The sequence below is a fragment of the Xenia sp. Carnegie-2017 genome, unplaced genomic scaffold, assembly GCF_021976095.1.
Source record: "Xenia sp. Carnegie-2017 unplaced genomic scaffold, XeniaSp_v1 HiC_scaffold_22, whole genome shotgun sequence".
Lineage (NCBI taxonomy): Eukaryota > Metazoa > Cnidaria > Anthozoa > Malacalcyonacea > Xeniidae > Xenia > Xenia sp. Carnegie-2017.
The window spans coordinates 5449740-5477690 of record NW_025813485.1 but is presented as its reverse complement, the minus strand read 5'-3'; the positions used below and the strand labels follow the sequence as shown (position 1 = coordinate 5477690).

Sequence of the window (27951 nt, the reverse complement as noted above, 5' to 3'; positions counted from 1 at the left end):
CAGACCAGTGAACTATAATAACAACTATTATAGTTCACTGGCTCAGACTCGAAGATGATATATGCACTGCGGGCTCATGGTTGCTGTTTGTTTTCAATGGTTGTAATTCTGTAAATCCTTGCCTCTCTGGTTCACGGAGCCAGTGCTCAGTGTCTTAATGGTTTCCATTCGCAGAGGAAGGTATGCCAGGTAACAGTCGCACGTACGTAACCGCAGCGGTAAAGAAAGACTCTACTTGGTTACTGTGAAATTCTGTACGAATAGAGTTAAGCTAATAATTAAAATGATTGATATGATTCTGGCATCAGCCAACTGGTATTGCGGTACCATTTGTGATGTAAGTCGTGATGGGATTTTTGCATATGGTGGCAAAAACACAATATTTCTTCTGGACATTACAAAACCGCAGGACTGTCAATATTTTGGTCATCTTTGTGGTCATAAGGATCGAGTAACGTCAGTTCAATTTTGTAAAACATCATTGCATTCAAGATGGTGTTTCAGTGCTTCCGAAGATCTCTCTGTTGCTGTTTGGGACATAGATACTAAGGAACTTATTTCACAATTGACTGGAAGGCATCAGGTACTATAAGATCTCCCAAACACATATATGTAGCAAAATGGTAAAATGATACATTAAACATATGTGAGTTCAAACTGAAAATCTTTATTGATACCTTTGAATGCATGGTAGATCATCTTCACCCTTGAACAGAATTTGGGAAATTTCACTATACTCTTTTGTTCCCTCAATCGGTTGTAGAAACAGAAGTAGAATTTATTGGATTTGTTCAGAGAAGCATTCAATACAAACCTAATGCTACAGATATGCACAATTCATTATATAGTTTATTAAATTTGGTAAAAGCTACAAGGAATGCAACTGCAGAACTTAATGCATGCTTTATGTTATTTGTCCCATAAAGAACCTATTGCTAAATTTTGTGCTATTCTGCATTTTCATTCTCCACATTTTTCATTCTCCAAAGATCATGACTAAATTCCTGCACTGTCCAGTCCACTGTTATAAGGTTGCGGTTATATAGGTTTGAAGTTCTAAGACTAGATAAGAGAGTAAAATTCAGCATCCCATATAGGGTATATGTTTTTGCAATTCATCCTCTCCCCCCCATCTGTATTTACTGAAGTTTTGTCTTAGTTTGAGGTTTATTTTATATTGTACAATGACATGGTAACATTACAACTCTTTAAAGAATATTCCTTGCTCAATATTTGTGTCTTTCAGCAGTGAAGCTATACCGTTTTTTACTCCTATAATGCAAATATTTTATTATTAAATCACTGAAAAATATGATTATTTAGGTGTAAAAGTTCAGGCTGGCTTTGCCACTGGTGTCTTTATATATCAGTAATGTTGAAAAACATGTGAATTTATAATAATGCTTTTCTTGCTACAGAAATGTATATTCCATTTTCTTTATACCAAGAAACTTATTGTAGATTTTTATTTGTTTATACATTTTAAATTTGAAGGCACGGATCTCCGCTGTTGCTTCGTCATTGCTGTCTGATGTGTGGGTCTATTCAGGTATAAATTGTCAGCCATTGTTTTATTTTGTTAATGAAAGCTACTGCATGTGTGTTGATTACATTTTGATATCCAAATAATGAAAGATTGTTAAATAGGTGATGAAAAAGGACGTCTTATCTCATGGAAACACTTGCAAAACGAAGTTTATGAACATTTTCCACTGAATGGATGCATAAATTGCATTTCTTGTTCACCTGATGAAGAAGGCATTGTGGTGATAGGGTATGTTCAGGGTATGTTCAGGGTTTGACTGTGGCCTGGTTGAAGGATGGTGGGCAATGTGACAATATATGACATTTTTTACCAAATTCGGTCAGATGAGCTTAAACACTTTCCCTGTTTCAAACTGTTCAACTATATAAAGCAGGTGGGAGATTTTATGCCCATCAAACCATATGTAGTTAAAATATTTGAATGTATGGCTACATTGGTGTAGGTGGAAAACATTTTTAGGAATATAGGTGTAGCTATTGTGTGTAGTATTTCAAAATCAAAAACCGTCTTCTTTGATTAATAAACATGTTAAAGTTGCATGATTTGAGACATCTCATTGTAAGCGTATTTGTCATTTACAAGGGGGGAAACAGAAAAAAGGAGCTTCCTTTGCCCCCTTTACAAATTACCTGTTTACTTAAAGACATCAATGGATGTGCGTTACATGATTAAAAAACTACTGCACTCTAGTCTCCTCGTTATATTAGAAATGAAAGCTTATACCAAGTCTTTTATTGCTAAAATAATAGAAAAATCGATCTTTGTGGTGGTCAGAGTTCTTTAAAAAAACCAGGTGAATTATACCTTACGTCTTACATTAAAAAAACACTCATGTCACTCTGGTAACTCGCACGCATAGCGAAAAACAGAGTCATGTTTAAAATTTTAAATGTACACAACACGTTATCAATTTGCCTAACACAAAGTATTTCCTCAGTGTGCGAATTAGTTCAGAAAAAACGATGTGCAATTTTTTTGACAAAAGTGTTTCTTTATATGCATAATCAAATCGATATCACGTTAATTATTATACAGCGCTAATTGCTAAATTAATATTTTCAAACGTGAACAAATTCATATGATTTACGACAGTGTTTTTGGTTGAAACCGCTGATTTTTGCACATCGTTTCAAAAAGTGATGTGCAATTGTTTTCATTTTAGCTAAAACGATGTGCAAATTGCACATTGCACACCGTTAATTCGCACACTTGTATTTCCTCATGCAAGACACCGTTGCAGACACGCTTGCATATTACGAAGCTGCTATAAAATCTAAGGTACTGCCAACTAAGAACTGAACTTTTCATAAACTGTATTTTGACTTACTGCAAAAGGATACCGGATGCGTGCATTTAAACTAATGTATTTTATCGTAGAATATTTGCTATCTCAGTGAAGTTGTGTTTGATAGCCTTGCGGAACAACAATACGTAGCTTGATGTCAACAACATGCCTGCTGTTTCTTAAATTGTATTTTACTTTTAATTGGGTAATTAAAGTATATTTGATGATGGTCTGCGTTACCTCAGCAACAAATCTTCATTTCTTAACGTTTCTATAAGAATTATGAGCTACGAACGTATAACGATAATTTTATTCGGAGGATGAGTTTTTTGTCCACTCCTGTTAATGTTTGTATAAAAACCAATTTTTCACATTGTCCATTGATATATTTTCCAAGACGGTTATATTTTTCTGATAAATATTTCTTGGGAGTGTTGCACCTCATCCGCCATCTCTTTGCAAATTTCGATGAATTTGTATTTTTATGCATAAAAAATTTGCCCTGTATTTGAAAATTGTAGTTTCATGGTTTATTTTATACTAGCATTTTGTGTATCTTTTTTGTAGTTATAAGACTGGTCAAATCATAGTCATATCAACCCATGCACAGAAAATGGAAGTTGTTAATGTTTTGAAAGGTCATGATGATGAAATTCATTGTTTGATTTGGTCACCGTGTTCTTTGAAAGAATTACCTTCAGGTAATTATTAAACTTGATTCCTGTAAGGACTGCTCTGTTTATACAACAGCTCTGAAAAACAATATTACCAACAGTTGATTCCCGTACAGAGTGTTTGTTTGCCTGTTGTTATTTGGATTAGTGCATTTAATAAACAGAACGAGTTTCTAAGAACTAGACATCTTTTTACGTACATGTATTGATGGCATCTTCGTACAAATATTATAAGTTAATTATAACAAAATCATACTTTCGGTGCTCATGCATATTTGGTGGGATTATTGAAGTACTTCTAATTGTATATACTATCATTGTATCATATCATACGTAATGTCATTGCTTATAAAGTTTCGAGTTGAGGTGTTGAAACTTGTCTAACGTTTAGAATCCTATTATACTTTTTTTAATAAGCATTAATACTTTTACGTAGTTATTTCATATTTTCGTCAAGAACTGCTATAGACTGTCAATGTACACTTCACATTTTAATAAACATGAAAAGCACAATTCGCTGGTTTTCTTTTGAACAACATCACACAGACATTTCCTGGAACAATTTGCAGAAATATTTGCTGAAGAAACGACTCCCGAAGATGGTTTTATCCTAGCATCAAGTTCTCGCGATAAGACCATTCGTTTATGGAATTTATCATTTGATCAGTACATCACAGTTTTTAATGTTCCTACAAAATCGTCGAAAGGTAAACATTCTCGTGATGATTACAATATGAAATCACGGTTATGGATAACCCTTTGCTGGCCAAGAAATGATCCCAGCACGTTGCTGTCCAGTGGATTCAAGTAATGGCTTTATGTTTTTTTTCCACTTTTTTGCACTGTTGATATGAAAGTGCAATTTAAAGTTTCGAGTCATGTTTTTGGTTCAAAATATTCAACGAAATATTTCATTTCTTTTGATATTTTAATATAGCAATGTACAGAGCTGTGTCGTAAATTTTACATAGTTAATAGAAATTGTTTCCTTTGTTTGACGTTCATTTCTCGGAAGATTTGGCTGCAGTGCCGTCCCTAGACTGAAACGTTTGAGGGAGGGGGGTGCTTATTCATAAGTATGTTGAGTTGTGCCCGACCGGTTTCTTTTGAACCTAAAATGCTTTCAAAAGCAATCAGTCGGGCAGAACTTAATATTTGACTAATTTGAATATAACCCCCCCCCCCTCTCCCATTAACGTTCTTCGCTGCATGAACAAGTTGAAAAATAAATGTTTAGAGTTGTTTTAATATACTATTTAGATAATTGACGTCGATACATTCTTATGTTAAAATCAGCAAATACAGCAATTTTTCATTTCCTTTGTTTAGCGGTGACATTCTGAGCTGGAATCTCTCGAAGAAATCTAAACCAAAATGGCGATTGTTTGGCGAACACAGTCGCATCGTGTTCAACATGTGTCATCGTCCTGCTAATGACGTAATGATCAGTGTGTCAATGGATAGGCAGGTACTGAAAATAATTGTGCTAATTCATTTTCGTAAGATTGTGAGTACTCTTATCCTAGTTTCTTGCGATATTTTCATCTGTCTTGGCGTTAGCATTTTTTTAAAATTATTGATTTGATTTCAAAACAAACGATGAGCGAATTTCGTATAAATTTCTCGTACATAATTTGATGGTGTTTATATTTCAAGTGGAAGTATTATATTCCTTGTCTGTGGCTGTCTGCCATCTGTCACTGAATACGTTTAGTCAACCGTCAACCCTTATGTGAAAATAACCATATTTAATATATGGAAGAAACTTTTGCTTTCATACCTTTCCTCTTGTTGCTTTTCAATGCAGATTATTTATTGAATATAATTCTAACGAATACCATAATACATTTGCCGAATTCGTTATGAGTTTACTCTTTTAGCATTTTGTGTGATTACATTTTAGAAATGTCCATTCTGTTATTGTGATGCGTTGTTTTTGTCTGCAAAGAAACGCACAAATATTCAGTAGTCAAACAAGAAAAGTTTCTACTTGATGAACATAAATTTCTGATTTATAGATAAATATTTGGAGTTTGGAAGATGCAACACTCCTTACCAGTCTACCATGTTGTGGTGGATTTGTGTATAGCTTGGATGTAACTGTGTTAGATCCATTGCGTCTCGCTGTTGCTGTTGGTGATAACATGATACGTATTTGGAACAATTCAAGAAGTTCATCTCCTAAAGTTACTAATCTTTGGCGTGGGATTGGTACCAAGGTTATGATAGTGAGTTTCTTATAACATTATATTTATAGGATCTTTGAGGCTTTAACCCAATTTACACCTGAGTATCTTTATTTTTTATTTGTAAGTTTTTCTCAATGATGTTTCGCCGATTGTCTTTACCCGAGGGTCTTGACTCCAGGGTTATTACCCGAGGGTCTTGACTCCAGGGTTATTACCCGAGGGTCTTGACTCCAGGGTTATTACCCGAGGGTCTTGACTCCAGGTTTACTACCCGAGGGTCTTGACTCCAGGGTTATTACCCGAGGGTCTTGACTCAAGGGTTATTACCCGAGGGTCTTTACTCAAGGGTTATTACCCGAGGGTCTTTACTCAAGGGTTATTACCCGAGGGTCTTTACTCAAGGGTCAACTCCCGAGGGTATATTCCCAGGGATTTATTCCCCGATAGTATTTACTCAGTGCAACGACCCTTCATCAATAGTGACACACAGTATTCACATAAAGGAAATTCACACATACACAGAAATAGTTTCATGCACATTTTTACTAACTTACTGTTACGATTAAAAGGTTTAGTCACGAGTAAATTCACTGTTGTGATCTGATTGAATAATTTAAGTCCATGATTGGAGATTTGTTTTCAGGTTAAAAGATATGTGTTCCTATAAGCCGTTTCTATTACAACTTTGTCATACTTGTTCTCCGTACTTTCGTCAACAGGTTCTTTGGCATTCATTGAACGAAGGTTTACTTGCTTTTGGTACAGAGGAAGGAAAAGTTGGCATTTATAATGTTCTTTCACAAACGTAAGAATACTATCAATTGAACTGAATACCTTTTGATTAAAAACTATAACATGCATTATATTTCTCAGCATTCGTGATGCTTGATTTGCATTTATCTTGTATTGTGAAATTATGCCGTATTTAGATGCAATGTTTCAAGAATATATCACAAGAAATCGGTTTATTCATTGTCTTGGGGTCCTCCATCTGAGCACTTGGGTATAACAAAGATTTCTTGTTGTCGCTATAGATAATCTATTTTCCGACCCTTTTAAAGTACTACTTACCTCGTTTATCTCTTCAGATGATGAAGGGGACAAGAATTTGCGTTTATACAGTTGTGGGGGAGAAGGAACCATTTTAGAACACAAGCCCGATCGTTTAAGCGACGTAGCAAAAAATATTGACGTTGTCATCAAAAGGACAAATGAAATAACGGTGAGATAATGTTTTGTCACATCAAGTCATCACTTACCATTCATTGTCGTTGTACTTTTACTATTGTGTAGCACAATATTTCTGGACATACTGAAGTTTCTTGTAAACCTGACGGAACATTGATGGCAATTGGCAATGAAGATGGGTCAGTTTGATTTTCTCAGTTATTTACTGTACTACTTTATAGTATTTTACGATGTTATTTGACACGCTTTCAATTCCAGGAGTTTTTGTGTGATCTGACATACTATACATCCAAAAAAATCATTTGTATAGGTCTATTCTCTTCTGTGGTTTTCCCGATTTGAAGATTTTGTCAACTATAGATGTTCATAAGAAAATATAACATGTCTGGCATGGTATCTAAGTTATGATACAGATGGTAAACATTAAAGTACATTTTATGATACTCTAACTCCTGATATTTAAGTATGTATCTTCACAGATTCTCTTTGCATTAACTTAAAACTTATTTCAGATCCTTGTCTGTCATATCTTGCATCGGGATCGAATGGCTCCGACGTCCATGTTCATGATTCAAAAGAAATCTTAAGAAGTATGCATTTGAATGAAATAGATCAATTGTGCTTTGCACATCTTGAAACTGAACAGTAGATACTGACCATATTATTAAGAAAGTATTTACATATATGAACGTGATGCTTCAATTTTAAGAAAACCCTACCCCAACTTCTTTTTTGCTCTTTCCGAGAAGCAGATGTAAAGGTGGTTGAACACATCCCTTACATTGCCACTTTAATTCACAATTACTGCTTTAATATTAAGCGTTGGAAAATGGTTCCATGAATACCGTCACAAGCAGCTACCGCTGGCTAGCTGGTCACAGTGCTCGTGTTACAGATGTCGCTTGGAGTCCACATTCAGATTTGAAACTTGCTTCTTCTTCTTATGATGGGACTGTACAGGTTAGCTTCTCATAATTTTGATGTTTAGTTTGATTAATATGAGCACAAGACACTACAAGCTATGTTAAAAATGAATAAAATGTGTGAATAAAAATATGTTTGTTCAGGTATGGGATGTCGTGACAGGTTCAGCATTGGTCAACTACCGTGGTCATTGTGGTCGCGTAATGGCTGTGGTGTGGAGTATTATTGATGTTGATGTCTTGTTTAGTGGTGGAGATGATTTTACTGTTCGTTCATGGAGAATATCTCAACAAGTCTTCAAAGAACCTCCATTAGAATGTATTTTACCAATTATCATACACTAACTTTCGATAAACCGAGAATTCTATATCCTGTTACCCCTAATCATACGCTAGAATGCGACAAACCAATACTATACCCAAATACCACTAATTATCACACGTTCAATTGCGATAAAATAATAATTCTATACCCAGTTACCCTTCATTATCATACACTTAATTTCTATAAACCAATAATTCTACATCCAGTCACCACTAATTATCTATACTCAGTTTCCCTTAGTTATCATACACTCGATTACCATGCATCCTATAGCTGTGTAAATAATAACCATACATCTAGTTACCATCTAGTATGCACAACTGCCCAATGGTTAAATAGCTACCGAAATTTTCTTTTAAAAATTTTATCACTGTTTGACACATGCAATATCTGTTCACATCATTCTAGCAAGGTTCTACTAGTTCACCCATTAAATCCTAGTGATAATTTTTATTGCTTTTGCCTCTAACCTTTACTTTACGTGTCCTAGCAAAGAAGCCAAAATCCAGAAGCAAGAAGAAGAAAAAGAAAGCGCTATCCAACGACACTCAAAATAGGAAAGACGAAATCGTAATGAATAAAGATGTTATGCAAGTACCTTTGATTGCTGACTCTAGTTGTAGCGGAAAGGATTTTGTTGAAACTAGTAAAGATTTTAAAGATGTGTCACTTGAAGAAAACTATACACTGCAACATAACAGTCAAACGCTAAACTCGTCCTTTGCCGATGAAAGACAAGAATGTGTAGACTTCCGTCAACCTCATGACGCTACAACTTCTAATAAAGGTAAATAATTTTTTATTCGTCTTTGGCTGTATGAGTTAAGTTTTAATGCTTGTACTAGTAAAAAGTAGTGGCTACAAGCATTGTTCATATTCAGCAAAGTAGGATTCTTGTCTCATAGTTTAATTATTTCTTCTGGAGACTCCAGACTGCTTTCTGAACAAGTGGAGTCTCGATAATGTACAGTTATCAGCTTGCCGAGTAGCCATCAATATTACGCTCCTATGAGGAATTTCTAAGACATATCAATTTTATGAAAAACAAATATACTATCAGAAAGACTAGATCAAATTTTACTTTAAGATAACTCAAGAGGCTGTTTTTGGTAATGTTTAATTTGCTCTTTAAAGCAAATACTGTTGAAAACAAAAAGAAAAAAAAGCGAGGAAAATCCATGCTTCCACTTTCTGCCTTGGCTGACAACCGACCTAGGGATATAACGAGTAAAGGATGTATTGAAGTTGCAAAATTCGTTACTGGTAGCACAGGTAAATTTTGAAGTGTGCCTCGCTAGTTTTGTTTTCATAAATATGTATTTATTGTTTTTATCGATTTTTTCTAATTCAACGGTTTTGCTGTTTTATTTTTGTTCCTAGACACTGTTCACACTGATAGCGATAAATTCAGTCTTGGTCTATTTGCTGATAGAAAATCAACTTTTAGTATGTTAACTGAACAAGGTCAGTGCGAAAGACTTTTGCAAGCTGCATAATAAACTGATCACGTGTTGTGCAAAATATTGTAATTGCAATGTGTGTCATTGCTTGAGTTTTATGTTTTAGATACTTCTGTAATGTGACCCAAACCAGAATTCATTTTTAAATCAAACGATGGTCTAGTCAATGCTTATTGGGCACTTATCAAGGACAAATGCCCGGGCCCAATGTGTACTACTCCAAGAACCCTCCCCCCACCAATTTATTTTATTTCGGCTTGCACTAAATACTCAATCTCCCAAATTTGCTCCTGAAACATGTGGCAGTTATTGACGTGATGAGAAATGGACTTGTTTATTCATACTTTTCACGAAGCTGGGCTCATAAGTCATGTTGTTTTATGGAGTTTAGATGAAAACAGTGACGCTATTTTCCATCTCAATGACATCTACTACTTTCCAAAATGATATAAATGTAGTGTGAAACGAGGTTATTAACGAACAGAAATGTACGTTCTATCTCTCTTTTGTCTTGTTTGTATGTTATCATACTGTTTAACAAAGATTTGATGAAAATGTATCAAAGCAGCTTGAACCTCGTCCTGTTTTCAATTTTCACCAAAATCTGTTTTTACATTCACTGAAGGGGTTTACCATGCAGAAAATGGAAATATTGACTATCAGATACACTTGGAATTATGGAAAGGAAACATAGGAAAAGCACTGGAAGTTGCTGTTGAGAAAAAACAGTTGAATGACTGTTTAGTTGCTTTCAGTCATTTAGGTGAATTTGTCAAACATAAATGATATTTTTCTTATTTGAAGCTTATTGCTGGCGAAATAAGTTAGTCGATTCCAAATTGCTCCTTATCCGTTTCAAAATAACTTATTTTTAGCTGGAGAAAGTGTGCGACTGGTCATTACTGAAGCTTTTGCAGAACAACTTGTTGGTCAAGGAAGTTTTTATCGAGCTGCTCTGTATTATCTCGCATGTGATAAAGTGTACGAAGCAATCAATGTGTTGAAAGTTGCTGGAATGCACAGGTATTTAGATTGAGCTACATGAAGTAGCACGTGTAGATTGTGCAATATGCAACAAGATTTTTTGTGTCTTGTCTAATTTATTCTGAAGTCGTTTTGTCTTTTATGAAACCAAAGCGACAACGAAAAAGGATAAAATATTATACTTATAAATCGATGACTGTGTAGACGAGGGACTTACATCGTAGTGTTTAAAGTGTTTAACATAAACCCTCTCCGTATATTATGTCAGTTAAAGTGCCCCTTTCGGCAATTTTTAATAGCGATATTTACTTTAGGTGTAATTTTCAACGTATCAGTGAAAAAAGTTTTTCAGTTTGTCAAATCGTTCCATTTTTATTGCTAATTAAAGTTAGCAAAAATGTTCCCTTTAATAGATCTTGTCCGTCGTTCGAAAAGCCTGGAACGACTTACCATTGTGACTTCATGCAAGGGATTCCTCAATACAAGATATATGTACGAACTCCTTGGATGACGTCAGATTTGGTTAGACCCAGTCTTCCTGCCACGACGGACAAGGTCCATTGAAAAGCAACTTTAAGCCTCCATAACAAGAAGACAGTTTGACCAAATTGAAAAAAATTTTTACCGATACGTTAGATATTACACCAAGTTTTTGCTGATAGGGGCACTTTAACCATTTTATAGTTGTTTTCTTCTTTCTGGTATTGCTGCACGAATTTTATTTGCTGTCTCCACAAGTTTATGTGTTTATTACAGAGATGCTATTGCTTTAGCTAAAGTTCGTTTGTTACCCTCTGATCCTGTGTTGCTTGACTTGTATTCTTCGTGGGGTCGACGGCTGGAAATTGAAAACTCTTATGAACAGGCATCAAAGTGGTGAGGATTAAAAAACAAACTTTCTTTTGAAAATAAACTGAAAATTAACTTTCAAAAAAAAAATACCCCTGAATGTATATGTCACTTTGTGGGGGGAGGGGGGCTGGCAGTTTAGCAATAAGACTTTGTGGGTTTTGCTTGGTATCTTTTGGATTCTAAAAGTGTAGTTGAATTCAAACATCGCAATTCTTTATTTTTTTATGTTGAATCGTTCATCGATCAACTGTAACTTTTCGTACTTGAAATTTTTCTATCCCCCCTGGCTGGAGAACCAGTATAATATTCCAAAAACGAAGCTGTGATCTATATAAAGCTGTGAAGCTATATTGCAGGGACCATGGTAGATCAATAATTGGGGAGGCTCATATTCATATATATCATAATCCGTTATCACAATTCATTTCAACAGAAACTAATAAAGTAGAATATGCATTTATGAACATTAGCCCCCACCGCCCAATTATGGATTTTCAATATTGGTATGTTTAGGAAAACTGTCTGGGCAACACTTGATAATGTGAATTTTGTCTTTTTGCCTTTAAATTTTTTTTTCATGGCTTCTGTCGAGATATTAGGCATGGTTTTTTAGGGTTTTTATATTTTTTAGTTACTTAGCTTGTGGGTTAAAGGATGACGCAATTCGTGTTTTGACTCGAAGAGGAGATGAAGTTGCTTTCCATACTGCAGCACAGGTTATTTTATTATTTATACAACTTTCAAGATCTTTTATTTAGGATGTCTTTTTGTGTGGTGGGGAATTAAACGTTCTGGGGAAGAGTAATTTGGAAATTGTTCAATTGCCAAAGGCGTTACCATGCAGTTGAGACTTTAATTTCCATGGTTTCTATAACAACAGTCATTTCTATTCCTTTACCAATTTCAATACTTAGAAGACATAAAGCTGTCAATAATGTTTCCATTTCGATAGATGTGAAGTTCATTAACCGAAATGATCATTGCGAAGCACTTTATTGAACAATTATCGGATTTTGTCGAATTATTGATCACGAATACGTAACTTCGTAGTGTTTTAACTTAGCACAGTTATTTAACTACAATGTTTCACTTGGTCTCATAGGTAGCAATGTTTTGCCAAAAACTAGATCTTGCTCAGTCCCTGATTCAGCAGTCTGCTTTGAAAGCAACCAAAAAAGCGAGGTGGAATGATGCGTTGGACATGATTCACGACTACACGGAAATGGAGGTTTGTCCGTTCTTCATACAAGTCTCAGACTTCATTTTCGTTGTTGCATGCGTCTTCTATATACGTCTGAATTAACCTGTGGTATTTCTGTTGAAATTGAAACTAGTTTATGGACGTATTTGTTGTTTGTATTCTTTTATCGTGTTGTAGTGATTGAGCTGTATTTCAGCTGGAAAAATTTATTCACACTTTGATAAAATTTCTGGGATTTTCTCGTTATGTTCCATATACGCATCATCATGAAAAAGCTCGAAAAACATTTGATAAAATATTTCATAAGCTGTCTTCGTTATGAGTAATATAAAAAGTCATTTTTTCGGCGCTTGTCTTGTCAAAAATTACTTTTTTCACCTTGACAAGTGTAAAATGGAAAGAGAAGATTTTCTCTAAGGCCCGAGCGCTGTTCTTTTTAAAATTTATTAGCAATCTGGAAATGTAGATATTTGTCAACAGAAAGCAACTCCTTAGTTCAGCAGGCAGACAATGAGCACTCATACACTCTTCATCTGATAAATGCCATTTTGTTGTAATTTTATTATTTAATGTAGTTAGAGTATAATAGTCATGATTCAGGCTTATAAAGCATAAGAATAAATAGGTAACAGTTTTTCCAATTTGCCGTTTTATTTTTTACAATTTCTTATTTATTTTAACTATAGCCACTACTATTATTGATATGTACTCATAAGACCATGCTCAAAAGTTTGTTGAAATCAGGTGCCTTTGGAGAAGAAGATTTCCCAGAACGTCAGTTATCTGAATCTAATGAGATAGGCGATGCTTGCTGTCACACTGAGTTACCCAGCTTTATAACAAAGCTTCAAGGTAAATATAGATACAAATCCAGGCAGTTAAGGGAAGAAAGCGCTGAAGCATCAAGAAGACATAAGGGGAACATCGAATGTTTTCAACACAAGCTGAGCATTTTCTGTAAACACCTTAATCTAATCCACATGTTTCAGAATGCGCTAAATCCTGGTGAAATGACAAATTACGTAATCTTGATATCGTTTTTCCTAAATCATGAAGTGATTATAGTATCCAAGCGAGAGTTAAAAACATGAGCACTCTATTTATGAATGAAAGCTTTCTACAACTTTCTGTTTTTAGCTAAACACGAAGGTTTTTTGATCGAGGGAGCATCGTTATTTTGGAGATCGGTTTCTAACGATGATTCAGACTTTTTTATTTACAAAATTTTGAGGCAATGGTGGCGTGAATGTGATTTAGAACGCAGTAAATCTCGTTTACCTGCGTCCTACGTACAACTTTCAGCGTTAACTTGTGGAAGGCAAAGTTTATTGAATAAAGGAATTGCTGAAAATGTGAGTACTTTCTCAGCTCCTTGTTTTTCTTTGAAATGTTGCATTTAAGAAAAGTATAATACTAATATTGCATCTTCTCCATAAAAATATACGCACCATACTTCCACATAAATCAAAACATTTTACATCATTTTTATACGCATTGATTTGGTTGTTACCAAAAACTGTATACAAAATAGAACTTGCTCTGTCAATAGATATGCAAAGTGTTATAAAATTGACACTGAATACAATCTGCTGTATCAATAGTTATGCAAAGTAAATAATAACTAAAATTTGTCTAAAATTGTTTTTTAGATAATGATGATGATATCGAAAAACGTTTGTCTTGGTTTGATTGCTGCCTTACTGGGCAAAAGTGAATTATGTTTGGAGCATTTTCTTAAAGCTCTCGCGGCTTGTAACGATTATAAATTCCAAGTTATTATTTGTCATCTCGTTGAACTTCTGTTTCCTTTTGGTCTCGATCGTGTCGTTGTCTTGAGTTACTGTCTCAAAACAATAGGACGACGTCAGTGGGTACCATCGATCAATATTTCAACAATATTATGGCGTTTTACTATCAAGCACTCCTTCGTGATTGTTTGAGATGTTTAAAATTGAAGAATTTCCTTGGAAAAGAAGCTCATCTCAATGAAGCACAAGATTCGATGACGTTACCCGTTGATAATTGTGTTGACGCCTCTGGTAACAAAATCTCACAGGCTCCAGACCCAACCAAGTCCACAATAAATAGTTCTTCAGCAGTTGAAAAAGAGGATATCATATTGCGTTCAGATGCATGTGAAAGTCGTCGTTTCGAGTCAAATCATGGAAAGCTTCTAACTACTCCCATAGAATTTTATCGCCTTTGTTTATTTTGTTCAACAGTTCTGCTTTCAGATATCTACGCTCATGTTGTTGAGGGTGGATCTCATTCCTGCACAGACATTATGGAGGATGGTGCTTATGGCAACACTGATATTGTGGATGTTGTTGCTCATGGCAACACTGACATTGTGGAGGATGGTGCCTATGGCAACATTGACATTATGGAGGATGTTGCTCATGGCAACACTGACATGAAAGAACATGGTACTTATGACAACACTGGCATTACGAAGGATGGTGCCTATAACAAAACTGACACCGTGGAGAATAGTAGTTGTGGCAACACTGACGTAATTCAGGATAAATTACGAGACGATAGAAATGAAGTGGAGAAAATGTTGCAGGTATTGTTTACCGTTATAAATTGATTTTTATATCCACGAAAAAATGAAAAACATACATGCAGGTGAAGTGCATTTACGCAGTTGAAATACAATCTTGTGCATAAAGATGAATGCCTATGACTGCTTTGCAGACTTTTACACTGTTACATTGATATTCACATAATTGTTTTGCTGTTGTCGTACTGTTTCACTGTAGTTACTTTTACATTAATTGTACTGCTTCACTTTACTTCACTCCTACAGTAGTTTTACTTTTGCACTGAATATTCTTTCATTATGTTTGCACTGCATCCCTTATACACAGACGTAAACAAGAACGGTTGTGTGAAATAGTTGTGGATAAGAAATTCAACTTACTTTTACATACTTCATGTTATCCCTTGCTATAAACTGTATCTTATTGTAGTTTTATATTCTTTCAGAAGATACCATTTCCCAACGTGAAAGAAAGTGTGTCTTTGTTGTTAGATTTATTGAACATTATAATTTCATCGCCTCATGCCGACAAAGACTTGAAAACTGGGTCGTCCGAACTGTTCAGAGAAATAACTTCTTGGGCAACACGCAGGAAATATGATCTGAAAAAGTGACTTCAGTCAACGAGGAATTACAAAACATCTCTGGAATATGTCAGTAATTTGAGTTTTTTATTATGCTGTAAATTGTTGTGCTGTAGTTTTGATGTTTATGTGTTGGTCTGTTGTGAACTTGACAATGGAAGGTAAGTTACGTAATTTGTTCCAATAGTGATTTAAAAAATGGCTTTTATCTACATTTATGCATGTAGTCAATAACTGAATTGAAAGTGTGTATTGCTGCTAAGTCCTGGCTGTATGAGTAAGTGCCGAAATTGTGAGGATAGGTTTTGTCAAAAAAAAACTTAATTTAAAGCCATAAATGCCATACTCAAAAAACTAATTTTCTAAAGATACGAACCATCACAGTTTAGTGAGTATGTCTATATTTGTGTCTATCTTTGTGCGTGCCTTTTTTACGTTTGTGTCGATTGTTGAAATAGTTGAATCTACCTTTTTGTCTCCCTTTTTGTCAATGTTTATGTCTATTTTTGTGTCTTTCTTTGGGTCAACCTTTGTGTCTACCTTTTCTTCTATCTTTTGTCTACCTCTGTGTCTACCTTTTCTTCTATCTTTTGTCTACCTCTGTGTCTACCTTTTCTTCTATCTTTTGTCTACCTCTGTGTCTACCTTTTCTTCTATCTTTTGTCTACCTCTGTGTCTACCTTTTCTTCTACCTTTTTTGTCTACCTCTGTGTCTACCTTTTTTTATCTTTTGTCTACCTCTGTGTCTACCTTTTCTTCTATCTTTTGTCTACCTTTTTGTCAATGTTTATGTCTATTTTTGTGTCTATTTTTGTGTCTTTCTTTGGGTCTACCTCTGTGTCTACCTTTTCTTCTATCTTTTGTTTACCTCCGTGTCTACCTTTTCTTCTATCTTTTGTCTACCTCTGTGTCTACCTTTTCTTCTATCCTTGTGTCAAACACATTCCTTGATTTCTATACAACATTGGCACTGTTTTGCGTCATAGATGTCGCTTCTTAATATGAAATTGGATTCTTTACGTATGGACTTACGCGGTTACGCCTGCATTCTACGTTCGTATTGTGACGTAGCAGTTACCAATTCCAACTGTAACGGAATGTAGAAACCCTTGCCGTTAAAACCTAAAATTTTTGAATTGCATTGCCGTTTTAATCCTTTAAAATTAGTTCAAATTCAAATTTGATTATTGTCTTCGTAATCTATACGTTTTCACATTGGCACTTTAAAACTGTCGAATCTTTGTTGTTTCTGTCAAATTTGGAGAAAACCTACCCTCTTTTTCCCTTGCCTCCTACGCAAATGTTTTCGCGATACATTATATTTACGTGGATAATGTCTAAAAAATGACGACTAGACGAGGATAGTCCGATAGTGTTTGATAAATGATAAGTTATTTGATACATTCGTAGAAATATAAGTTTCTAAGAAATTGTTTGAAAAATCAAATGTCATAACATGCAGGCTGTGAAAGCATCGTTCACTTGTATTAAAATCAACGTTAATAACCTCAGAAACTTTGTTTTTGTAAATGTTATATAATTCTCGTGCTGATGAAATGCTACGATTAAGTTACGCTAAATATGTCAATTGTCATTGTCGTACATCGTCTGGGACTTGCATAGCAACCAAATGACGACAACAACAAGTGAATCGAAGGATTGTTGATATTTATTTTAAAGAGTGGTAACATCATTGTAAATGACCTGTACTAGATTATTTGGAGATTAAATTCATGTAGTGTAGTATTATGAGGTGTGAATTTTAAATATTTTTTATTACCTGAAAAAATATGTCTTCCGTGGAAACAACAACAACATTCAACAGCCGAGAAGGTAAATGTTTTAATGTCCTGCGATAAGCGAATGCAGAAATATCATATTTACATCATTATGTTAAATTTTTCTTCAAGGTATTCTGATTGTCTGTGTATGTGTTAAGAGTCTGCTTTCAATGTCAGGGATTTAGATTGACAAAGTTTCACATTACCGGCTCTTGTTGGAGTGGGTGTTTGCGCGTACGATGAATCAATTTTATTATGAAACATTATTATATATAGTCATTGTCTTGAAGCGCTGTCAGTGACAGTTCAATATTTTTCAAGTTTTACTGTTGAAAACCAACAATATATTATATGTATAATTGAAATGTATGTGGCGATTTAGCAAATTAAACCCTACTATCGTTCTATCAGGCTGCGAGCACTGCAGCCAGCTGGCTAGCAATTCCTCAAGTATTATAAAAAATGCATTCAACTAAAGGTTTACTGGCTTAGGTAAAGGATTCAGTAGCATCAGTGGTAACAGGAACAACAAAGGACCGCATACCGTGTACACAATGGCATTTCAAGGATTTCCATGTTCAAGATCAAAGCCCTATAGGTAAACATTTTTATTGCCTCTAATAGCAGATTTCTACTGCACACAACGCAGCCCTTAATTGCATAACGACTGAAATATTTTGAGGGCTGAAACGAGCGATCACCTTCCGACCGGTTGGCCATTTGAAAACAGTAATTATAATGAGACATATACTCCAAAGTATTGTACAAAATACAACCTTCATCCGGTATCGGTACATCGCAAGAATAATCCTCATCCAGTTGTGTTTGACCCTTGGAAACATCCTTGTATGGTGAGTCATTCTATATGTTTGTTAGCTAAAAATACGTTCCTGATTCGTTCTTATATTAATAAATATGTGAGCAAGTAAAGTCCTGCAGCTACCCAGTTTGTGGTATTTCTCTACTTTATAACCTTGACCTTGTATCCAACGGTAACAACCCATATTACAATGTGACCGGCCCAAGACCGGCCTAGTTTCTGTCGAGAAGTTATTCGTCACAATTTTCATTACAAAGCATGTCAAAAAGCTATATACATACCCTGTTATAGAAGTTCTCCATGTTTTCTATGACACTGAAATTCCTTTTTGTGCTTTTAGACATACACAGCGTAAGGGGAAGAAACCTCAAAATTGCCTACTTTTACCCAAATCAACCCACTTTTTGCTACATTTTCTTACAACTGCCCGAATCTTTGACTTTTTTTTGTCTAAAACATCCCCTCGTTTAGCAATTTCCGTCAAATTTGGGGAGCAACTCCACTATCTGCCCCTTGTTTCTTCATCTGCGCCTGTTTGTTCAATTTTTGCAATACATTTTATTTACGAACGATAGCAACTCATATTATGTAAGACCTTGTTTTTGTCGGTACGTTGTCCGTTACACTACAAAGCATAACAAAAAGATAAATACAATAACTTACACGGCTGGTAAGTAGCAAAGCAGGCCTAGACAAAAGTTGATTCGTGTCTGAAATTATGGTTCGATGAATGACTACGTCAGCCTACATGCCATAGCCAGAATCTTGTTCTCTATACACGGTTCTATGGTGCGTTCTGTTTATTATCAGAGATTTCAAGTATGGAAACCTGGGACGAGATTAACGGAAACAGCTCCAGCTAGTTATGCACGAACGAAATTAGGAAGACGCTTTTGGGAAACCAGCTACAACACATCATTTTCTGGAAAAAGATTTGGTAAAACAGAAGCCCAAAAGCCATAACCTTGAAATTTAGAAGTCTGCTTAAGTTAACATTATTCACTACATTAATGCAGATTGTTTGCCGAAAATTTCACAAGTTCAGGAAAACGAGAAATCTGGTTAGTAGTAGTCCGTTAGTACTATTCATTGACAACATAATTTGTATCAATTATCGTTATGCTTGTTCTTGGCTGGTAATTTTATAGCACAATGTTACTTGCATGCTAAATTGTTTAATTTATTTCACGCAAATGACAGAAACTTGAAGGTAGTAAACAAGTTTTACTTTTGCCTTGTGTGCGGCTACATTTTGCTTTGATTTTTTGTGTATACAGGAAAAGCAAACCTTTCATTACATATGATGAGTATGTATAAACACGACTACATTGCAGACAAGGGACGACCCAGTACATTGTTAAGGTAAGATTCTTTTGGCAACTTCGTACAGCACTTATGCCTGATGACGTCAATACTTCGTCGCGTAAGTGGCATATTTTCTTCGGCATTCTTTGTAGCATTATAAGTTAATATCACTGTGGTTCTTATATAACAACGCAGATGTTTTAAATACATAAGTTGTTGTCTTCTACAGACCTAGGGATCGATCGTTTATGAACTTAAGCATGTGAAATCAACTGAAAATGGATCAAATGTAGCAAGAGGTCAAAGATTTCATCCTCTGGACTTAGTCCAAAATGGTTCATAAAACATAGCTGGAATGACTATGTACAAATGGCTGACAAGATATAATGCCCATTTAAATGAAAGCAAAATCAATTAATGGATGACATGTTGATTAAGAAAATTTCATTCATCTATGTCATAGTTTAGTTTAGAAAAACTTTTATGTGTATTACACTAACTTCAAAATTAATACTGGTAAATTTTTTAAGTTATTAAATTAAATTCATTGTGATTTTTTATTATTATATGACCTGACCTAACGATAAGTTTGAGCCCTGGGTATAATTTTTGATAAAGTTCTATATCAAAGCTGGTGTTACAATGAGGAACTATAGTGATTACTCCGATAATTATTCCAATTCTAGTCTTCTAAAATACATCCATACTTTTTCTTTGTCAAACAAACAACATGCACAAATGTGTGTGCTATGAGTGTTTTTTGTTACTGTGTTATGCTTAATAATGTGGATAGGTATACATAAAGTTCAAAATCATTAATGTGCATGTTTGTGTAAGTTTAACAAATTATCTTATGACAGTTAATGTCTGATTTATGAATTTTCATACTTTGTTCTCATGGATGATCATTTTAGCACAACTAAAATTGAAACAAACTAGACAAGCCAATATCACACACTCTTACCAAAACCTTAAATGAAGTTTTGTATGTGAGAGGCCTGTACCAAGAATTATTCAACAACAAAAAAATAGCAAGCAAAGGTTAGATTAGGTCAAAGTATATATGCATTGTACTGATGTGTATAGAATCTATTAATAATTGTTTATAGAATTACGCAACATGAACCGCTAGAGGATGAACTATTTTGTGCCATTTTCATACGTCGAACAACTTCTGCAAATATTTCGTCGACGTTTTGTTTAGTTTTGGCTGATGACTCATAGAACGGGCAACCCCATTCAGCAGCTAATTCCTTCCCTTCTATCGCATTTACCTCCCGTTCATCAAATATATCGCATTTATTGCCCACTAGAATCATTGGAACAGTATTTGTGTTCTTCACACGCAATATTTGTTCTCGCATAGCTCTTAGATCCTGGAATGTTTGTTGGTTTATGATTGAAAACACGAGCAAGAATCCTTGGCCATTCTTGATGTAAAGATCCCTCATAGACGCAAATTGTTCAGTGCCAGCCGTATCGAGTATTTCAAGCACTGAAGGATAATTGTCAACCTCAATTTCTTTCCTGTAGAAATCTTCAATCGTTGGGTCATACTTTTCAACAAACTTTCCCGTAACAAATTGAACTGTTAAGGCACTTTTTCCCACACCGCCTGAGCCGAGTACGACAACTTTGTACTCCTTCATTCGACCACCAGACATCATGAGAATAGTTTTTTATACGGCTGATGAATTCAACAAATAGTTAACAGAATCAATAGTTGTATTTTTACTGAAACATTTACATTACGTCCTTGCGAACAACTTATATTCCTCATGACAAAGTCGTTGCAAGGTGCGGCATCCGGGTTTTCAGTCAGGTTTGTCGATTCGACCCAGGCGATGTTCTGTATAGAGCTGGACTGATGTTATTCTCTCATATGATAATGATATGATACAGGGTATGATATGGCTGATTATACCATGATATTATAGGATAACTGATAGGGAACTAATAGAGTGAAATTTGCATCGCTCGTGCTCAGTAAACAATCGTTTTGAAGTTTCATTTTGCAATTACCACAATTTTCTAACAAGTGTGATTGTCATTCAACATGGTGTGTTAGTCGCGTTTGAACACAAGAATAGTAATTTAATGGTATCGAAGTTGAAAAATAAGCAATATAAGATAATTGTTGAATGATGTAATCATTTGACCACACTCGATAAGTCGGTTAGAAAGGTTTCCATTCAGACCAAAATATCACGAAAGTGACGCAACATAATCTCAGTAATTTGCGATGTGCATTCTTTGTATCACGCACCAAAAATTAAAGTTGTGGTGTGACCCAATGAATGTAAAAAAGCTCAGTAGTGAAGAGTCCGTCAACTAGTCATCTGGTTGATGTCAGTTGAACTTGAATGAAGTACCTCAAAAATGTATGTTGTTTCTAAGCTGTTGCTATGGTGAAAAATAAAACAAAACTACAATTGGTTAAGAGATTAAATGCAATCGCTTCCAACACTCTGATTGGCTGAAAGTGTAAACACCATCGTGGTCTTTTAAAAATACGCGTACGTTGCTAATTATTTTGAATACTTTCACACTGTTCTAACAAAAATCGTCAACATTTTTCTGCAAGAAAACCGAGAATTGACATGTATTTTATTGCAATCGTCTTTGTCATTTTAAATGTGTATATTCATGCAGTTTTCTGCGATCCATGCGCATCGAGGCCTTGTTTAAACGCCGGAATTTGTACCAGTACAAATGGTATCACATTCGAATGTAAATGTCCCAGACTATTTTTTGGTGAGCGATGCGAGAAAATGAACGACGCTTGCGAAACCACTCTTGTCAAAACGGAGGTTTGTGTAGAGCACACGTTCATGGTGACTATCATTGTGAATGTAAAACAGGATATCGTGGTATCTTCTGTGAAATTGACCATGATGATTGTTTACCGTCGCCATGCTACAACTCAGCTTTATGTAAAGACAAAGTGAACGATTATGAGTGTGTTTGCGTTGAACCGGGTACTTTCGGAAAGAAATGCGAACTTCGTGAAAGTGATATCAGAATGTTCGTGAGTGAATGTTCTGTGGATAGTGTGTGTTGGAGGAACTACACCAAAACTTTAACCGTTCCTTGGGGGTATGGTGAAAATATTTGCAACACTCAGCAATCCTGTTTTGGTAAGAAAAACAGCAGTGATAAACGAGAGCACCTTGATTACTTCATTGATGTTCAGTTACATCCAGTGCAAATGCAGTTGGGTGATGCATTAAACTTCACTTCAGACAACAGCATTCAAACAACAGTTAGTGGTGTAACGCCTCAACTAATTCCAGTCGATGTTTACAATGATTCCTTATCTTTTGTCAATTGCAACACTACAAATGGGACCCAACTGGTGACTTCACCACAACATCATATAATCATCAATGATACAAACTTACTTCATGTTGGAGTTCATTACTTCATTATGAACATTGATGTCACATATCGCTGTGATTTTGGTCTACGACTAAACATAAGTGTTAAAGAGCATGATTGCTTGCATCCAGAAAGTGGCATGATGTGTAGCAATCGAGGGCAATGCCATACAAATTTTGGTCTGCCACATTATCAATGTCTATGCTATAATGGATTCCGTGGGAAGTATTGCGAAAAGAGAGATCATTGTTTTGATAATCCTTGCCAAAATCAAAGTGTATGCATCAATGTTGAAAAAAAAATGGGTGGTGAAGATTATGAATGTCGATGCAAACCTGGATATGAGGGAAAACATTGTAACTTGTTAAAAAACATGTGCATCAATCATCCATGCCAAAATGATGCATTATGTCACTCACTCATTAATACCTATTATTGTCAGTGTAAGTCAGGTTACACAGGTCATGATTGCAGCATAAATGTCAATGAGTGTTCTACATTAGAGCCTTGTGAAAATAATGCCACCTGTGTTGATGGTGATGGAGATTATTTTTGTGTTTGCCCCAGTGGATTCACAGGTATGTATACATACATATATGTATAAAAGATAAAAGTTTCTCCGGATTTTAAGTGATTTTTATTGAGCTTTCGACTCGTTGCTTCAAGCCTTCATCAGAATGAGGAGATTATTAAATGAGTGGGTGACATAATAAATGCCTGGATTACAAATTTTCAAACTTATACATATATGTATATGAACTTTCTCGAAAAGGGATTAGGTGTTATGTATCAGTGAACATTAAAAAGTTCTCTGTCCTAGAATAAAACCAAAATTTCATTATCAATGAGCATATATCGCTTATATCTTTCTCCATTAATTAATGTTATTGATTTTCAATATTACTTAAGGAGTGACAAAGCCATCCCAATTTTTACTAATACAGTGCAAAATTATCATTCATATCTTTTGCTGAAATTAATTCTATTCGTTTTTTCCAGTGAATGAATGCAAAATTATTTGTATAGTACTATAGTAAAAACAGGCTAGCTGGCTTTTCTATTGTTGCTTAGTATGCATTTAATGACCAAATTTGTGTATTTTGCTTTTTGAATATGTGTTCATGCATTTATTTACTTAGGAACTAATTGTGAGGTGAACATCAATGAATGTGCATCGAGTCCATGCAAGAGAGGAATGTGCATTGATGGAACTAATTCTTACCATTGCTTATGTCCTGCACAGTTCACTGGCTTTCATTGTGATATTCCTCTTCGTGAATGTGCTTCACAACCATGCTTTAATGGTGGTGTATGTACTACCAAAGGAACTAGTTACCATTGCCAATGTGGTTTAGGTTATGAAGGAGATAACTGTGAAAAAGATGTGGATCTCTGTAGTAAACATGAAGCATGCAGTAATTTTCATTCATGCATCGATAAAGGGAGTCGTGTTCTCTGTGTATGCAAGCCAGGCTTTACAGGTACAGGGTATTCATTCAATAAATGGTTCAATTGTTTTATAAGTATGTGTGTCAGTTCACATGCTTTTTTCTGTCAACTTATTTATTATTATGCCTACAATGACCATGAAGGTGAATCACCTAAATTTACTCATGGCTGAGCACTTGGAAAACTTAAATGTTCTGCAAACCAATTTCAGTTGTAGTGTAATAATCAATACTCTTCTATACCTTATCATTCCATCTTGCTATTTTACAATTAAAACTTACCTGAAACTATTTGTATTATCGTGACATTACTCTTTTTGTATTTAAAGGTAGTAATTGTGGTGTGAATATTAATGAATGTGCATCACAGCCATGCAAATTTGGTGGGAAATGTCAAGATAAGGAAGATGGTTATGAATGCATGTGTTTGCCAGGATATAATGGAGGAATTTGTGATCAAGGTAATTTACACACCTGACAACTTGACTCTAACCAACAGTCTGGGACTCGGTCGGGGGGTGGGGTGGTGGCTGCTGCGGCTGTGTGGCCAACCTGCCCCTTTGCTCATTTGCTCATGTTTGCAGAACATCCCTCCTATAAGCTTTATGCAAAACAGTCCGCAAAGCTTTCAGTAGTAAGGCTGTAATCAAGGGAAAACTATAAGGTTTTCATACCACTGACAATACTCTATTATAAACCTTGATTACTAGTTGCATCGTTACTCCGGGTTGTTTTCATCAGCTGACGCTTTTTTTAATGGCTTTTAAGCGAAGTTTTTCAGTGGTATGAAAACCTTATAGATTTACGAAAAATAATTTAAGAAACATTGAGGAGAACTGGGACCAAGCAATAGCAGTGGCGGCGGAACATTGATAATTGGGGGGGAGCGGCGGCTATATTCGTATATATCCGTAAACACAATTGATTTCAATAGAAACTAATAAAGTATAACATGCATATATGAATAATAGCCCCCCAATTATCAATGTTCCGCCACCCTTGGGCGACAGGCGACCCTACTGAAAGTGCGAGGGGGGGAGCTCTGGGGTACAGTGAACTATAATATCAACTGGAATGATAACCAGTGAACTATTATTACAGTTCACTGCAGGGGTTGGCTCAAAACCAAATATGTATTCAGTAGCGTGTGCAAAGGGTTATCAAAAATAGGAAATAAATCTATCAGAAGTTTTTTCATGGGAATTTTTCCATAGTACTAGTTACAAACATTGACCATCGTAGTGTACATTCTAAACACAGATACACAAAAAATAAAAAACACTGTCATCAAAAAAACATTAGCTTTTCATGGACTGCATGAGCAGCTCCGGATTATGTTAATTATGGATATATATTTGTTAACACTGCATCACTATATTTACGGTACAACTATTTTCACAAATTTTTACCCATAGTTAATATAATCCCTTGGCTACTAGCGACCTGATTGCCCTTGTTGCCTAAGGTCTGTTGCTCGAAGTTTGGGATAACGTTATCGACTGTATGGTGTTTTTCCCCTATCCGGACCTCTCACAATCTTCTTGTTTCTTTTTTGAAATATTTAGTTAACGATACGTTTCACGATCCGTCAAGATTGCATTTGAGATTCTCAACGAAAGATTGTTTCAGTATAGAGGTAAAGGAGTTGAATTGAAAACTGACGATCTGTCCTTTCGCGACTTTTGTGGTAGCTGACTAACTTTGAATTATTGCTTTTCACACAGAACAATCCCAACATCCTGAACGACTTCAAGAAAAATGTTGCAGCTAACATACGCAACTCGTGTGAATGCCAATTTTCAGATAATCACATTCACAATCACAGCACAAGTATAAAATGCCACAATAGATTAACTGGTTCATTTTATTCACGCATTGAAGGCATTGAAGATTACACTGCCGAAAAGTTAATCTGCAATTATCAACAATATTTGATGACGCGCGGCAAGGCCGTCAGTTTGGGTATGTTTTACGGTAAATAGTGCAAGCATATTTTACTTTATAGAAACCCAGCAAATACAGAACAAAATGTAAGGTTTGGTTCTCGCATGCCATATGGCAGCTCATTGACATGATGTGCTTATGATGGTACTTATGATAGTGCTTACGATAAAAGTTGTAACACTATAAAGTGACCCTGTAGAAATTACGGAGCATTACCGAATCCGTTCATCATATTTTTGTGTAGATATGAAAACCAACTTGAAAAAATCACTTCACTGTATATACAATAGTAACTATTCACCTACTTGATAACATATATGTCATGCAACATCACAATCATATGGCAAAATATAATGTAGCTAATATGTCTTCTCCGTGACGTACTACAGTAATTTTGCTTCAAACTCATTTCAAACTATGTATCTCCAGGGAACGACACAGTTGAAACTGATGTGGTGTATAACAGTAAAAGATGTGCTCAAATAAATGGAATACACAATCAAATACCAGATGCTGTAAATGGTGGTACAATTGCTCTGACTGTTGGTCTTGTTGTATCCCTGCTGGGATTGTTCATTGCGTCAGTTGTCGTATTTCTCAAATGGAGAAAGAAAGCTGGACTGGCCAAAAATAAAAAGAGGTATAAATACTCACAACATTATCAAAAAGTTCTAAGTTACGTGCATTAAATTCCCAGAATTAAAGTCCCAGAATTAAGCTACCATATAAAACTGATAAAAGGGATAAAAGTAGCTATAATATCATATATTGTCAAGACAGCATAAGTAACTCCTCAAAGAATGAAGTACAAATACTTATTATCTATGGAGAACTTCATCAGTTAATATTTTTATTTTCGCTTCTTTCGCTTCTTTTTAGCGATGACAAGAATTTAGTGGATGCCATCAGTCTCAATTCGTTTTCATCCACCACACCAACACCGAAATCCATGTACCGAAATTGTCGCGGCGCGCAAAGAAACTATGCTTACACAAACCATTATTTAGATCCTGTTCAAATTAGATCCAAACGTGTTTAGGACTTCATTTTTGATTTGTTTGTATTGAACGTCAAATCCTAAGTACAACAAGTAAAAAATTGCTAATTAGTGTAAAAAAGATTACTTAGAAAGAACTGTTTATCAAGGAAAAAAATGTTTTATCTAACTATGAAAGAAAAAAGCCGATATGTTGAACGATAAATTTTACTTTTTACTTTTGTGTATACATATTGTTATTGATATCATACTATTTTTTAATGTTAAAATAGCTTCAATGGCTTCTTCGATGTTGTATATAACAGAACTGAATGCACGCAATCATCCAGGCTTATTCATCTGGTTTTGTGTAACCTTATCTTGTCTATTCAGAACAACGGGATAAAAGACTAACTGGATAAAATCCGTTTGATCGTTTGTTTTGAAAGACTAACAACCTACGATTTATCGGCATACGGGGTTAAAATTTTTGAGTCGGGTCGGCCCTCCTAAAAAAATTTAGGATAAATGGTCAAAAGGTGTGGA

At 35.2% G+C, this 27951-nt stretch overlaps 4 protein-coding genes across 4 annotated transcripts; 3 read left to right on the top strand and 1 right to left on the bottom strand.

The window, feature by feature from the left end:
* Positions 1–88: 88 nt before the first annotated feature.
* On the top strand, positions 89–16231 carry LOC124445951 (gem-associated protein 5-like). Its single transcript, XM_046996734.1, is given in 28 exon segments — positions 89–583; positions 1495–1549; positions 1648–1774; positions 3399–3532; positions 4075–4312; positions 4835–4973; positions 5524–5733; positions 6414–6499; positions 6624–6697; positions 6783–6916; positions 6988–7061; positions 7193–7257; positions 7260–7298; positions 7395–7472; positions 7703–7842; positions 7950–8124; positions 8621–8917; positions 9265–9402; positions 9511–9594; positions 10216–10353; positions 10466–10613; positions 11331–11450; positions 12058–12142; positions 12529–12654; positions 13314–13479; positions 13765–13979; positions 14277–15193; positions 15616–16231. Coding segments are annotated over 27 exon segments (3876 nt in total). The 5' UTR covers positions 89–283; the 3' UTR covers positions 14568–15193; positions 15616–16231.
* A 250-nt stretch (positions 16232–16481) lies between these two features.
* Positions 16482–20212, top strand: LOC124445949. The gene is made up of 7 exons (XM_046996732.1): positions 16482–17586; positions 18027–18132; positions 18217–18385; positions 19165–19291; positions 19371–19415; positions 19632–19716; positions 19889–20212. Exons 1-7 carry the CDS (start codon positions 17544–17546, stop codon positions 19923–19925), a joined length of 612 nt encoding a protein of 203 aa, XP_046852688.1. The 5' UTR covers positions 16482–17543; the 3' UTR covers positions 19926–20212.
* Positions 20089–21509, bottom strand: LOC124445950 (ras-related protein Rap-2b-like). Its single transcript, XM_046996733.1, has one exon. The coding sequence runs from the start codon at positions 21324–21326 to the stop codon at positions 20763–20765; it is 564 nt and encodes a 187-aa protein (XP_046852689.1). The 5' UTR covers positions 21327–21509; the 3' UTR covers positions 20089–20762.
* Positions 21510–22111: 602 nt separating this feature from the next.
* Positions 22112–27760, top strand: LOC124446845 (fibropellin-1-like). The gene is made up of 7 exons (XM_046997722.1): positions 22112–23615; positions 24177–24518; positions 24815–24946; positions 26051–26121; positions 26210–26447; positions 26859–27069; positions 27309–27760. Exons 1-7 carry the CDS (start codon positions 22421–22423, stop codon positions 27466–27468), a joined length of 2349 nt encoding a protein of 782 aa, XP_046853678.1. The 5' UTR covers positions 22112–22420; the 3' UTR covers positions 27469–27760.
* The last annotated feature ends 191 nt before the right edge of the window (positions 27761–27951 follow it).

Coding starts and splice junctions, on each gene's coding strand:
- LOC124445949 (XM_046996732.1), top strand. CDS start 17,544: ATGTCTTCCGTGGAAACAACAACAACATTCAACAGCCGAGAAG. Junction 18,133..18,216: donor TCAAGATCAAAGCCCTATAG/GTAAACATTTTT, acceptor AAATATTTTGAG/GGCTGAAACGAGCGATCACC. Junction 19,292..19,370: donor ATTTTCTGGAAAAAGATTTG/GTAAAACAGAAG, acceptor ACATTAATGCAG/ATTGTTTGCCGAAAATTTCA.
- LOC124445950 (XM_046996733.1), bottom strand. CDS start 21,326: ATGATGTCTGGTGGTCGAATGAAGGAGTACAAAGTTGTCGTACTCGGC.
- LOC124446845 (XM_046997722.1), top strand. CDS start 22,421: ATGCGAGAAAATGAACGACGCTTGCGAAACCACTCTTGTCAAAACGGA. Junction 24,519..24,814: donor ATGCAAGCCAGGCTTTACAG/GTACAGGGTATT, acceptor TTGTATTTAAAG/GTAGTAATTGTGGTGTGAAT. Junction 24,947..26,050: donor TGGAGGAATTTGTGATCAAG/GTAATTTACACA, acceptor TGAAATATTTAG/TTAACGATACGTTTCACGAT.